At 38.9% G+C, this 14827-nt stretch overlaps 1 protein-coding gene across 11 annotated transcripts in view; it reads left to right on the top strand.

The window, feature by feature from the left end:
- USP54 (ubiquitin specific peptidase 54) overlaps window positions 1-14827 on the top strand; it is a 175335-nt gene that overhangs the window by 149332 nt on the left and 11176 nt on the right. For 9 of the 11 annotated variants that reach the window (XR_005211808.1, XM_037804115.1, XM_037804116.1 and 6 more), the window contains 3 exons: window positions 1076-1195; window positions 2124-2334; window positions 4178-5574. Coding sequence is in view for 10 of the 11 variants with exons in the window: in XM_037804115.1 (XP_037660043.1) it covers window positions 1076-1195; window positions 2124-2334; window positions 4178-5574 (1728 nt within the window). In the remaining variant the exon portion in view is untranslated. Of the gene's footprint in view, window positions 1-1075; window positions 1196-2123; window positions 2335-4177; window positions 5575-14827 lie in introns of those variants that run through there. The other 2 variants (XM_037804121.1, XM_037804122.1) reach the window with 2 other exon arrangements.

The raw sequence follows: 14827 nt of genomic DNA, 5'->3' as shown, positions 1-14827 counted from the left end.
ACCAACCTGCTCCTCCCATTGTCTTCCCATTGCTGTCCAAAAGCTATGGTGAATTAGGGAGTGGATATTAGGGGTGTGGAAGGGCCTTTCTTAGCATTTCCAGCTGCAGGTAAGTGGGGGATGGGAGAAGTGACTCAGACATGTTGATTATTTTTTTCCAATGACCTCGTGAAAATATACTGTCAGTCCCAATTGCAGGTGAACTTACATAACAGATTGCTACCAATTTGTGGTTATGAGTGAGTAGAGGGCAAGAGGGTACTTAAACGTGAGGGTTTTGTTTTTATAAAAGTTGTCCTTTTAGTACTTTCTAGTCTTTTTCATCTGGCATTGTACTTGGACTCTTCTGCACTTGCTTTGGCACATTTTCATTTTGAGGGGAGGAAGGGCTATCTCATATTCACTGTATGAGAGAGTGGCTTTTTGGGGGTAGACTGGTGAGCAAGGGCATGATAAAAGTAAATTCTTAGTACTGCTGATGAAAGGTACATGCATACATACCAACAACAGGGCAGTTCAACTGCCCTGGTAGATATACCAGGTTAGGAACCATAGATCACCTGTGCCCAAGAGGTGTAGTGATTTTCCGGTTCAAGATGGTGTAGAGAGGACTGTGGATAGATATAGGAAAGAAGTGGTGTGGATAACTTTCCACAGAGTAGTAAAGCCACCTTTGCCTTGACACACCAGTTGAGTTCTCTCTGGAACATTCTGACACAGGTTGGCAAGATATATCTTGTTTGTTATGGAAGAGCAGTTTAGTTCCAGGCATAAGACCCTTCCCTTCTACAGACAATAGTTTGTTCTTTCTTTGAGTGACTACCTAAGAAGTCTTGGGGTTGTAATCTGTGGTGAGCAATGACATGCCCCTGTTTCATGGCCTTGTAAGTTCTGGGTTAAAGGCAAAAATGGATCTCCTACTGATGTTAGGGAATTTTTAATAGCAATGGACAGTTGGAATAAGGGTAGATCAAAAGATTGGCAGCAAAGATCTGTGCAGACTGAAGGGAAACAACTGTACATAGGAAGAGTTGGAAAGAACTCTAATGAAAATGAAAAGTGCTGGCCCTTTCAGGGAGGAGTGACGGCTTTGAGAGGTCTCTGCAGGAAGCAGATTCAGTATTTGAAGAGTCGCTGCGTCTGGAACAGAAAGGAGACTGTGCTGCAGCTTTGGCTCTCTGTAACGAAGCTATGTGTAAGTAACTCTAACTGCTATGGCTATGGCACTTTTGACTAACCTCACAACAGGTGTTACCAGTGTCATCACTCAGATGGGATAAAAACTTTTTTATCTTCTCACTCTGGTTTTCCCAAACTGAGGCACTTTAGCTATCTTTGCCTTCCAGATTTCTAAATTTGCCAGGGGCTGTCACTGAGGCCTATGGGTATTTACTGCGATAATGTCAGCCAAAGTCCACAGATGACTTCTCCAGCCTTGCCTACACTCTGTCCTAAGAAAAAGTTAGACCTCAAATGTGCTTTTTCTCTATTCACTGTGTGGTAAGGTGAAGCTTATGCAAGAAGAACTGAATAAATTGGCTGTGACTTCCTGGGCCTGTGACTTTCCACTATAACATCTGAGTCTCCTTTATGTTTCTCCTATCTTCCTGGTATATAATATCACAAGGTTACCTACAGCAAGGGACTAAGGCTTAGAATTGGTATCTGATTTTTAAATGTGTCCTACAAGAAGCTGTGTCCTATAAAGACAGGTGCAGGTTTGGATCTGATTTCTGCTATTGGCCATTGGGAAGGGGTGGTTGGGAGCACAGCATGGATACCAGAGTGGACAGGTCATTTGGAAAGTACAACGAGATTGGTAACCTCTATGATGGAAACACCAGTTTATCTTCTTAATTCATTTATTTTTGTTTGTTTTGTTTTGATTTGGTTCTTTTTTATTTGAATTAACCCTTCTGGTCTCCATGGTTTCCATGAAGGTTCCTTATAGCCAGAGCCAGCTCTGTGCCCTGGACAGCATATGCATGGTCCATGCCTGTCATTCCTGCTGCATATTTTGAGTTTTCCTGCGTGTCTTTGCTCATTTTTGGTTCAATTTTATTCTTTTTATTTTTGTTTGTGTTTTGTGTTCTGTTTCTGCTATATTTTCTTTTGCATTTTAGCTAAACTAAGACTTGCCCTGCATGGTGCCAGCTGTAGCACGCATAGCAGAGCCCTAGTCGATAAGAAGTTGCAAATCAGTATTCGAAAAGCACGGAGCCTGCAGGATCGCATGCAGCAGCAGCAGTCATCACAGCAGCCGTCGCAGCCCTCAGCCTGCCTCCCATCACAGGGGGGAGCCCTTCCTGGGGAGACCCTCCCTCAGCCAACAAGGTAGTACCTGGGAACCACTTTAGGTTATGGATGCCAGGGGAGGAAGTGACCATGGGTGCTCCATAGTAAGAGCTCTCATGGTCTTGATGACTACAGGGGAGAGAGATAAATTCTCTGAAAAAATTTCCTTCTCTCAGGTCAGATATACAGTGAAAAGCTCATCCCACTGCTCATCTTTTCCTTAATAGTTCTCAGAAAGATGCAAACAGTATAGCATCACCAATAGGCCACTAGTCCAAATTTCTTGCAGGTGAGTTTATCCCTGGACTTGTGTACTAACATGATTTGTATGTATTATGGTCTTAGACACGGCTCTTAGAGCTACATTTCATGTTGAGGTAGAACCTGCTTTATTTTGGAATTTCAATGCTTCCTGTCTCTCACATAAGCAGAGAAAACAGTCTTGTCTTTTCCTTGCTTTGATTGAAGAGACACAAAAATTATCTTTGTTTTACATCCTTATGGTCAGGACTAGGAAAAAAATACTGGTAACCATTGCTGTAGTTCTCACATCTTAGCCCTAGCATATAATAGGTGGACAGAAATAAAAATTAATTTTGGCTGTTAATAAGCCTGATTAAATTTCAAAATGTAAATATAATAAAAGCAGCTAACGTTTTTCAAACATTTGCCTAGGCCCAGGCATTAAACTAAGCACTTTATATGTTTTATTTTATTTAATCCTCACAATGACCTATAAGATAGGGACTATTATTTAGCACATTTATTAGCAAACTAGGGGATCAATAATGTACCCAAGATTACTCAGCTAGTAAGTAGAAGAAGTGTGGAATTCAAATCCAGGTCTGTTTGACTCCAAAGTTCATGTCCTTAACCATTAGGTAATTTTGCCTTTTATTATTAGATTTCCTATTAAGTATAATATCTTTTTCTTTGTGATGTTATAAGGGTGACTGGGTAACTAAACCCAAGAAAGTTTATAGTATTTTATCATTCAAATTTTATGCCCATAACAAAAATCTTCCTTTTTCTTTTCTCTTATTGTATACTCCACTATTTGAATGCTGATCAGAGAAATCTGATCAGAGACTTGTTTTGAATATAAGCAATTTAGGCAGCTAAACTCTTTCCAGAAACTTCTTATACAACTTGATGTATGTGAATGAGTGAGGTTTTATTTTACTGCTTACAACAGTGAGTTTTTAAGTCAGAAATACAGAACAATTAGAAACCAGCGAAATGCAGTTAATTCCTACTCTCACTCCCAAATCTCAAGGCTGTCATAGTACATTACTTTGAGTCATACAGCAAAATCCAGGTTATTGAAACTCACTTGAAATGGCTGATTTCCACGAGCCCAAATTGCCTGTACTCTGTACATGTAGCCTCTTGGTTCCTTTGGCTGTGCTGCCCCTCAGGACCCCAGATAGGACTGCCCTCCTTATATAGCATCCTGAATTTTTACTGTTTGGTGTGAATGATTTCCAGGCTTTGCTTACCTTTCATGTCATCTGCATGTGGGACTAGCAATTTTTGTTTCTAATTTGCAAGTAGAATGCGACTGGATTGGGACTTCACAGATAATGAGGAATATTGGCAAGGAATATTGGCAAAACTTGACATTACTGTGTGCAACTTTGGTTAGAGCATGTAATAAAGAGAGGATTAATCTTGTCTATTTACCCGGGTGTGAGCTGACCATGTGCCCTCTCTTTTGTGAACCTCTAAACTGTTGATTCTACTTCTGCATGTGTCTTTCCATTTATTTTCACCATTTCCTCTGTGGATAGTTAGAAATGGGAATGGAATGAACAGTACTTTTTTGTAAGTGTTTATCTTGTCAATCAAGGCAGCTCATGACTGCTCTTTCTATCTATTTCAGTGAACAGCCTATCCCGCTCCAAGTATTGTTGAACCAGGAGGCCCAACTGGAACCCTACACAGACACAGAGTTTGGGGCCCGTTCTTTCTTTCACTCACCTGCTTCCTGCCATGAGTCACACTCATCACTATTCCCAGAATCCCCTGCCCTGTCCGTCCCACAGCACAGCTCCCCCAATAGATCTGCCTTGAGCCTTCTGACTTCTGTTGAGGTGGACAGCACTGACCCCTCTGCATTAAACAGGCAGGGCTTACCTAAAACACCAGGAAGGATTGAGAAGAATTCTCACTATGGTTGGGTGCCATTGGACACTCCAGAGGGTAAGCTGCAAGGCTACAGGGGTGACAACAGCAGCTGTAGCAGCTTCCTTCCACAAGAAGGGAGGGGCATTGCTCAAGAACAACTGTTCCAAGAAAAGAAGAATCCTGCTGACCCATCTCTGGTGCTGCCTTGGTCATACCCAGCTGGAACAGCCACCTCTGAGAGAGAAGATGTACACAGCCCAGGCTATAGTCCTTCAAGTTCATCAGCTCAACCCAACCTTCCCCCATACAGGGACTGCCACCCCGTAATGCCTGCTGCTTCCTCATCTGTGCCTCAGTCTCCTAATCCTGTGCAGAAAACTAACCAATTCCTCAAAGCTAAAAGCCTCAAAACTTCATTGACTTCAAAAGTGGATGGAGGCAGTGAGGAGCATTATAGGCTAGAGTTTCCAAGCACAAAGGGGCTTGTCCACTCTCTGGCAGAGCAGTTCCAGAGGATGCAAGGTGCCTCCATGAGGGATGGTACTAAGTCCCAGGATAGAAGTTTGCCATATAGTCTAAGGAAGAACTCTTCCTCTTCTGACTCCAAGACTCCTTTCCCACAGAGTCAAGGGGAAGGCCACTGTCCTTGGGCAAAACAGCAACCATTTCTGGATTGTAGCAACAGACTGCCTTCCTGGGAAGAGCCTGCTGACCATCATCTTCTTGCTATGAACTCTGTGCTGCTTAATGGTGAAACTTCTGGGGAAGGACTGTCCAGGTTGGCTGAGTTAGGTACACACCAAGGGAAACCATCCCAAGTGAGAGATGCTAGGCCTAAGAAGCTAGGCAGCAGTGTTGACTTGGGGGTTTCTTTGCCCTTGGATTCCTGGGTGAATATCACAAGGCTCTATGATTCTCGGCTTAAACATGGAGTCCCTGGGCCAGGAGTCAAGTTTTCCCCCCTCGATTCCCATACCTGCACAGTCTATCCTGAGAGAAACCACATCCTTTTGCATCCACATTGGAACCAAGACACAGAACAGGAGACCTCAGAATTGGAATCTCTCTACCAGTCCAGTCTCCAGGCTTCTGAAGCTGGCTGTTCTGGATGGGGGCAGCAGGATGTGCCCTGGAATCCACTTAGCCAAACAGGTAAGAATGCAACCAGTGGGGAAGGCATACAGGGAGCATATAAAAGCTGCAAGCAAGAGGACAAGAGCAGAAGGCGAGTGGTGTTCTATCCAAATAGTTTCCCTACTTGGTAGGAGGTAGTAGAACTTCTGGCTTTACTCATAAAGCCTTCATGACAAGGGTTATACATTGTTCTGGCTAGAGTGGGCGGGGTGGGGGGATTGGAATAGAATTCTCACTCTCAGTCCAGTTCTCTCCTAAAGAAAGAGACTACTGAGTATCTTCTCCCTGGTTCCTCCAGTATGCAGGGCTAAGGAATGATTCAGAGGTCTTTGACAGTGGTTCAGCATGAGGCAGGGGGTAGGCTGAGAAGGATAGTCATCCTTTATGGCTTGGGAGCTGAACTAATCCCAAGATCCAGCTTCTGGCTCCAACTTGCAGTGAGGATATCCACTTTGAGCCAAGTCTGTATTGTGGCATTTCCAGGTCATACAAAACTAGCAATAATAAGACCTTCCCTGATCCTTCAGGAGCTTCCAGGTTTAGTGTTCTCAGACTTTTGAAGGTGGTATGCCTGTAGGTTAGCTGTTCATGGTTTCTCTCTAAGATCATACTGTGTGAAGAATGAAGCTTACACCTAAAATACACATCACAGACTTATTTCTGAAAATTGAGGACATGAAGAATGTTTATAACTTAGAGTTATAAACTTAGAGTTGAGAATTCCAAAGCCTGAACTATTGTCCTGGCTCCAATATTAACTCTCAGTATGAATTCGGACAAGTCACTTAGTATCACTGCTCTGGGTTCTTACTTGCAAACGAGAGAATTGGTTCAATGTTTTTTTTTTTTAAGGTACCTTCCAATGATATGCATGATTTTATGTAATTGAACCCAGAGAACTTTATCTTCAGCTTGGATGTGACAGTTTCCATTCGGTGCAGGTTCCCTACATGCTGCCAACCTGTGTTTAATTATAGCCATAGAAGAGTTTGAGTATCTACTGTGTTCCGGGAGCTGTGATCGGGTACAACATAAATATAAGATTTGATATTAAGGTATCTTCTTTAGGATCTGCATTTTAGAATTCTCATCCAGAGAGAATATAGACTTTGCAATAATATTTACTAAGTGTCCTTAGGTACACAAGACAGGCAGGGAAGACTGGGAAGATTCTAAAGAATGAGAGAATGAGGAAAGGCTAAGTTGACTTCAATGAACTTCCTAATATAAGGGAGAGAAAAAAATACAGATAGCAAGTGTTTTAAGAATAATAATAAACACATAAAAATAATACATTAAAAATTAAATTGAACTAACTAGCTGAATGTCAAATATTACATTACCATCAATTCCCCCACCGTCCCCCCAAAAAACTCAAAAACCAAGAAAGTAAAAAAAAAAAAAACAAAAACCTTATATTACCAAAAATTTTCATTGTAGAGAGTTTGGAAAATACCTAAAAGAACAAAGTAAAAATCATTGATAATCCCACTCAATATTTTCATGAGTTTAATTCTGGTTTTGTTTTTTTAATGCATAGATACTACTTTGTTTTGTTTTTACAAAAAGCATGATTATTATATATATATATACGCAGTTTAGTTTCATGATATTCTTACCTTATATCTATGAGCATTTTCCCTTTGAAAACTTTAATGATTATAATATTCTACTTATGACTACTGTAATTTATTCAACCATTATTTATTGTTGAATATTTAGGTTGCTTACATTTTTTTTAAAATATAGCACTGTGATTAATATCTTTGTGTTTAAGTTTGGCCACATTTCTGATAAATTTCTTAGAATGAATTTTTACAAGGGCAGTAAATAGTTGAAGGTTATAAGCTTTTAAAAAAATTTCATGATACATATTTGCAAATTAGCCTTCAGAAAGATTGTATTTATTCCTCTGAAAACAATGTGAAAAGTACATACCTACAACCATTAATTTTTTACTTAATAGTGAACAAAAATAATTTAAAAAATCCATCTAGTGAATCAGTTTGCATCAGGGCTAAACCACTATAGATTATAAAAGTATTGACTCAGAATCCCAAAGTACTTATCAAACCAAACTAGAATCTATTTTGGGTTGAGTCGCTGGTTTAAACTGAGTCCTTAACAACTGACATGACATAGAATATAAAAGTTATCAGGAAGAATTAATCAGGAAGTGCTGATGAAGGAAAATGCCAATTAGGATCAATATATGAAATGATATAATTTTGAGGGGAGTCCTTTATCTTATTTTAAAGCATTTGTTGAGCACCAAATTACTTATTTTTTAACAAGAGCTTTATTTGTAATTTATATACAATGCAATTCGCCTAAAGTATGTGATTCAATGGTTTTTAGAATATTTATGGAGTTGTCCATCTATCATCACAGTCAGTTTTAAAACTTTCTCATCACCCTCAAAAGAAACCCTGTACCCATTAGCATTCACTCTCCATCTCTCCCCAGTTCCTACTGCCATCTCCCCTCCTCCAAGCCCAGGCAACCACTAATATATTTTCTGTCTCTATGAATTTACCTATTATGGACATTTCCTGTAAATGGACTCATACAATATATGGTCTTTTGTGACTAGATTAGTTTTGACATGGTCATACTTCCTAAAGAGTTATATAAACACTGCCCTTGACCTATATTTTAAATTTCATTGTACTTGATCATCTTATAGATACCATTTTAAAAATGAAAATTAGCTTTTTATTATGGAAAATTTCAAACATATTCAAAGTAAAGAGTAAAAGTAAGTAGTACAATATCACTGCCGTATCACCAACTTCCATAGTGATTATCTTGGCCAATTATCAACATATGGCCAATTTTTATTTAGATATAGCCCTCTACTTCCCCCTCCCTGGTAGAATATTTCAAGTCAAATCCCAAATATTTTATCATTTCATCCATAAATGATTTGGAAAGTACCTGTAAGAAGTAAGGACTCTTTTAAAAATGCAAAACTGTAATGATATACCTAAAGAATTAACAATAATTTCTTTGTACAGTAACTAGCCAGTATTTTTCAATTGTCCCATAAATGTCTTTTTTTAATCTTCATTTTATTGAGATATATTCATATACCATGCAGTCATACAAAACAAATCGTACTTTCGATTGTTCACAGTACCATTACATAGTTGTACATTCATCACCCAAATCAATCCCTGACACCTTCATTAGCACACACACAAAAATAACAAGAATAATAATTAGAGTGAAAAAGAGCAATTGAAGTAAAAAAGAACACTGGGTACCTTTGTCTGTTTGTTTCCTTCCCCTATTTTTCTACTCATCCATCCATAAACTAGACAAAGTGGAGTGTGGTCCTTATGGCTTTCCCAATCCCATTGTCACCCCTCATGAGCTACATTTTTATACAACTGTCTTCGAGATTCATGGGTTCTGGGTTGTAGTTTGATAGTTTCAGGTATCCACCACCAGCTACCCCAATTCTTTAGAACCTAAAAAGGGTTGTCTAAAGTGTGCATAAGAGTGCCCACCAGAGTGACCTCTCGGCTCCTTTTGGATTCTCTCTGCCACTGAAGCTTATTTCATTTCCTTTCACATCCCCCTTTTGGTCAAGAAGATGTTCTCCGTCCCACGATGCCAGGTCTACATTCCTCCCCGGGAGTCATATTCCACGTTGCCAGGGAGATTCACTCCCCTGGGTGTCTGATCCCACGTAGTGGGGAGGGCAGTGATTTCACCTTTCAAGTTGGCTTAGCTAGAGAGACAGGGCCACATCTGAGCAACAAAGAGGCATTCGGGAGGAGGCTCTTAGGCACAACCATAGGGAGGCCTAGCCTCTCCTTTGCAGAAACCGTCTTCCCAAGGGTAAAATCTGTGGTAGAGGGCTCAACCCATCAAACCACCAGTCCCCTATGTCTGTGGTCATGTTAGCAACCATGGAGGTGGGGTAGGCAAATACCCCTGCATTCTCCACCGGCTCCTCAAGGGGGCACTGCATCTTTTTTTTTCCTTGTTTTTCTTTCTTTTTTTTTTTTTTTTTAACTTTCCCTTCTTTTTTAAATCAACTGTATGAAAAAAAAGTTAAAAAGGAAACAAACATACAATAAAAGAACATTTCAAAGAGACCATAACAAGGGAGTAAGAAAAAGACAACTAACCTAAGATAACTGCTTAACTTCCAACATGTTCCTACTTTACCCCAAGAAAGTTACCTAATATAGCAACATTTCTGTGAACTTGCTCCTACTATATCCATCAGAAATTAACAGACCATAGGCATTCCTGGGCATCCCCAGAACGTTAAATAGCTTATCTGTTCTTCTTGGATTATTGTTCCCCCTTCCTTAATTGCTCTCTATTCCTAGTTCCCCTACATTCTACATTATATGCCATTTGTTTTACATTTTTCAAAGTTCACATTAGTGGTAGCATATAATATTTCTCTTTTTGTGCCTGGCTTATTTCGCTCAGCATTATGTCTTCAAGGTTCATCCATGTTGTCATATGTTTCACGAGATCGTTCCTTCTTACTGCCGCGTAGTATTCCATCGTGTGTATATACCACATTTTATTTATCCACTCATCTGTTGAAGGACATTTGGGTTGTTTCCATCTCTTGGCAATTGTGGATAATGCTGCTATGAGCACTGGCGTGCAGATATCTGTTCGTGTCACTGCTTTCCGATCTTCCGGGTATATACCGAGAAGTGCAATCGCTGGATCGAATGGTAACTCTATATCTAGTTTCCTAAGGAACTGCCAGACTCACTTCCAGAGTGGCTGAACCATTATACAGTCCCACCAACAGTGAATAAGAGTTCCAATTTCTCCACATCCCCTCCAGCATTTGTAGTTTCCTCTTTGTTTAATGGCAGCCATTCTAACCGGTGTTAGATGGTATCTCATTGTGGTCTTAATTTGCATCTCTCTAATAGCTAGTGAAGCTGAACATTTTTTCATGTGTTTCTTGGCCATTTGTATTTCCTCTTCAGAGAACTGTCTTTTCATATCTTTTGCCCATTTTATAATTGGGCCGACTGTACTATTGTCATTGAGTTGTAGGATTTCTTTATATATGCAAGATATCAGTCTTTTGTCAGATACATGGTTTCCAAAAATTTTTTCCCATTGAGTTGGCTGCCTCTTTACCTTTTTGAGAAATTCCTTTGAGGTGCAGAAACTTGTAAGCTTGAGGAGTTCCCATTTATCTATTTTCTCTTTTGTTGCTTGTGCTTTGGGTGTAAAGTCTAGGAAGTGGCCGCCTAATACAAGGTCTTGAAGATGTTTTCCTACATTATCTTCTAGGAGTTTTATGGTACTTTCTTTTATATTGAGATCTTTGGTCCATTTTGAGTTAATTTTTGTGTAGGGGGTGAGGTAGGGGTCCTCTTTCATTCTTTTGGATATGGATATCCAACTCTCCCAGCCCCATTTGTTGAAAAGACCATTATGACTCAGTTCAGTGACTTTGGGGGCCTTATCAAAGATCAGTCGGCCATAGATCTGAGGGGCTATCTCCGAATTCTCAATTCGATTCCATTGATCTATATGTCTATCTTTGTGCCAGTACCATGCTGTTTTGGCAACTGTGGCTTTATGATAAGCTTCAAAGTCAGGGAGTGTAAGTCCTCCCACTTCGTTTTTCTTTTTTAGAGTGTCTTTAGCAATTCGAGGCATCTTCCCTTTCCAAATAAATTTGATAACTAGCTTTTCCAAGTCTGCAAAGTAGGTTGTTGGAATTTTGATTGGGATTGCATTGAATCTGTAGATGAGTTTGGGTAGAATTGACATCTTAATGACATTTAGTCTTCCTATCCATGAACATGGAATATTTTTCCATCTTTTAAGGTCCCCTTCTATTTCTTTTAGTAGAGTTATGTAGTTTTCTTTGTATAGGTCTTTTACATCTTTGGTTAAGTTTATTCCGAGGTACTTGATTTTTTTAGTTGCTATTGAAAATGGTATCTTTTTCTTGAGTGTCTCTTCAGTTTGTTCATTTCTAGCATATAGAAACATTACTGACTTATGTGCATTAATCTTGTATCCCGCTACTTTGCTAAATTTGTTTATTAGCTCTAGTAGCTGTATCGTCGATTTCTCAGGGTTTTCTAGATATAAGATCATATCATCTGCAAACAGTGACAGTTTTACTTCTTCTTTTCCAATTTGGATGCCTTTTATTTCTTTGTCTTGCCGGATTGCCCTGGCTAGCACTTCCAGCACAATGTTGAATAACAGTGGTGACAGCGGGCATCCTTGTCTTGTTCCTGATCTTAGAGGGAAGGCTTTCAGTCTCTCACCATTGAGTATTATGCTGGCTGTGGGTTTTTCATATATGCTCTTTATCATGTTGAGGAAGTTTCCTTCAATTCCTACCTTGTGAAGTGTTTTTATCAAAAAGGGATGTTGGATTTTGTCAAATGCTTTTTCAGTATCTATTGAGATGATCAATTGATTTTTCCCTTTTGACTTGTTAATGTGTTGTAATACATTGATTGATTTTCTTATGTTGAACCATCCTTGCATGCCTGGAATAAACCCCACTTGGTCATGGTATATGATTTTTTTAATGTGTCTTTGGATTCGATTTGCAAGTATTTTGTTGAGGATTTTTGCATCTATATTCATTAGGGAGATTGGCTGGTAGTTTTCCTTTTTTGTAGCATCTTTGCCTGGTTTTGGTATTAGATTGATGTTAGCTTCATAAAATGAGTCAGGTAGTGTTCCATTTTCTTCAATGTTTTGAAAGAGTTTGAGTAAGACTGGTGTCAGTTCTTTCTGGAAAGTTTGGTAGAATTCCCCTGTGAAGCCATCTGGCCCTGGGCATTTATTTGTGGGAAGATTTTTGATGACTGATTGGATCTCTTTGCTTGTGATGGGTTGGTTGAGGTCTTCTATTTCTTCTCTGGTCAGTCTAGGTTGTTCATATGTTTCCAGGAAATTGTCCATTTCCTCTACATTATCCAGTTTGTTGCCATACAGTTGTTCATAGTATCCTCTTATAATTTTTTTAATTTCTTCAGGATCTGCAGTTATGTCACCTTTTTCATTCATTATTTTGTTTATATGGGTCTTCTCTCTTTTTGATTTTGTCAGTCTAGCTAGGGGCTTGTCAATCTTGTTGATCTTCTCAAAGAACCAACTTTTGGTGGTATTTATCCTCTCTGTTTTTTTGTTCTCTATGTCATTTATTTCTGCTTTAATCCTTGTTATTTCTTTTCTTGTACTTGGTTTAGGATTGGTTTGCTGTTCATTTTCTAGCTTCTTCAGTTGATCCATTAGTTCTTTGATTTTGGCTCTTTCTTCCTTTTTAATATATGCGTTTAGTGCTATAAATTTCCCCCTTAGCACTGCTTTTGCTGCATCCCATAGGTTTTGGTATGTTGTGTTCTCATTTTCATTCATCTCTATATATTTAGCAATTTCTCTTGCTATTTCTTCTTTAACCCACTGATTGTTTAGGAGTGTGTTGTTTAACCTCCAGGTATTTGTGAATTTTCTAAGTCTCTGATGGTTATTGACTTCTAATTGTATTCCATTGTGGTCAGAGAATGTGCTTTGAATAATTTCAGTCTTTTTAAATTTATTGAGGCTTGTTTTATGTCCCAGCATATGATCTATTCTGGAGAAAGTTCCGTGAGCACTAGAAAAGTATGTGTATTCTGGTGATTTGGGATGTAATGTCCTGTATATGTCTGTTAAATCTAATTCATTTATCAGATTGTTTAGGTTTTCAATTTCCTTATTGGTCTTCTGTCTGGTTGATCTATCTATAGGAGAGAGTGATGTGTTGAAGTCTCCCACAATTACTGTGGAAACATCAATTGCTTCCTTTAGTTTTGCCAGTGTTTCTCTCATGTATTTTGTGGCACCTTGATTGGGTGCATAGACATTTACGATTGTTATTTCTTCTTGCTGAATTACCCCTTTTATTAGTATGTAGTGGCCTTCTTTGTCTCTCAAAACATCCCTGCATTTGAAGTCTATTTTATCTGAGATTAATATTGCTACACCTGCTTTCTTTTGGCTGTAGCTTGCATGAAATATTTTTTTCCATCCTTTCACTTTCAGTTTCTTTGTGTCCCTGTGTCTAAGATGAGTCTCTTGTATGCAACATATTGATGGTTCATTTTTTTTGATCCATTCTGCGAATCTATATCTTTTAATTGGGGAGTTTAATCCATTTACATTCAATGTTATAACCGTGAAGGCATTTCTTGAATCAGCCATCTTATCCTTTGGTTTATGTTTGTCATATTTTTCCCCTCTGTCTATTAATATCCTTTATTGTACCCATACCAAATCTCTTTAGTACTGAACCTTTCTCCAAGTCTCTCTGTCCTTTCTTTGTTTCTCTGTCTGTAGGGCTCCCTTGAGTATCTCCAGTAGGGCAGGTCTCTTGTTAGCAAATTCTCTCAGCATTTGTTTGTCTGTGAAAAATTTAAGCTCTCCCTCAAATTTGAAGGAGAGCTTTGCTGGATAAAGTATTCTTGGCTGGAAATTTTTCTCACTCAGAATTTTAAATATATCCTGCCCCTGCCTTCTTGCCTCCATGGTGGCTGCTGAGTAGTCACTACTTAGTCTGATGCTGTTTCCTTTGTATGTGGTGAATTGCTTTTCTCTTGCTGCTTTCAGAACTTGCTCCTTCTCTTCTGTGTTTGACAGTGTGATCAGTATATGTCTCAGAGTGGATTTATTTGGATTTATTCTATTTGGAGTTCTCTGAGCATTTATGATTTGTGTATTTATGTTGTTTAGAAGATTTGAGAAGTTTTCCCCAACAATTTCTTTGAATACTCTTCCTAGACCTTTACCCTTTTCTTCCCCTTCTGGGACACCAATGAGTCTTATATTTGGACGTTTCATATTATCTATCATATCCCTGAGGTCCATTTCGATTTTTTCAATTTTTTTCCCCATTCTTTCTTTTATGCTTTCATTTTCCATTCTGTCATCTTCCAGGTCACTGATTCGTTGTTCAACTTCCTCTAGTCTTGTACTATGAGTGTCCAGAATCTTTTTAATTTGGTCAACAGTTTCTTTAATTTCCATAAGATCATCCGTTTTTTTATTTAGTCTTGCAATGTCTTCTTTATGCTCTTCTAGTGTCTTCTTGATTTCCTTTGTCTCCCGTACTATGGTCTCATTGTTCATCTTTAGTTCTTTGAGTAGCTGCTCTAGGTGCTGTGTCTCTTCTGATCTTTTGATTTGGGTGCTTGGGCTTGGGTTATCCATATCGTCTGTTTTTTTCACATGCTTTATAATTTTCTGTTGTTTTTGGCCTCGTGGC

The sequence above is a fragment of the Choloepus didactylus genome, chromosome 15 (assembly GCF_015220235.1).
Source record: "Choloepus didactylus isolate mChoDid1 chromosome 15, mChoDid1.pri, whole genome shotgun sequence".
Classification (NCBI taxonomy): Eukaryota; Metazoa; Chordata; class Mammalia; order Pilosa; family Megalonychidae; genus Choloepus; species Choloepus didactylus.
The sequence above is the reverse complement of the archived record's forward strand: the minus strand, read 5'-3'. Positions and strand labels throughout refer to the sequence as shown.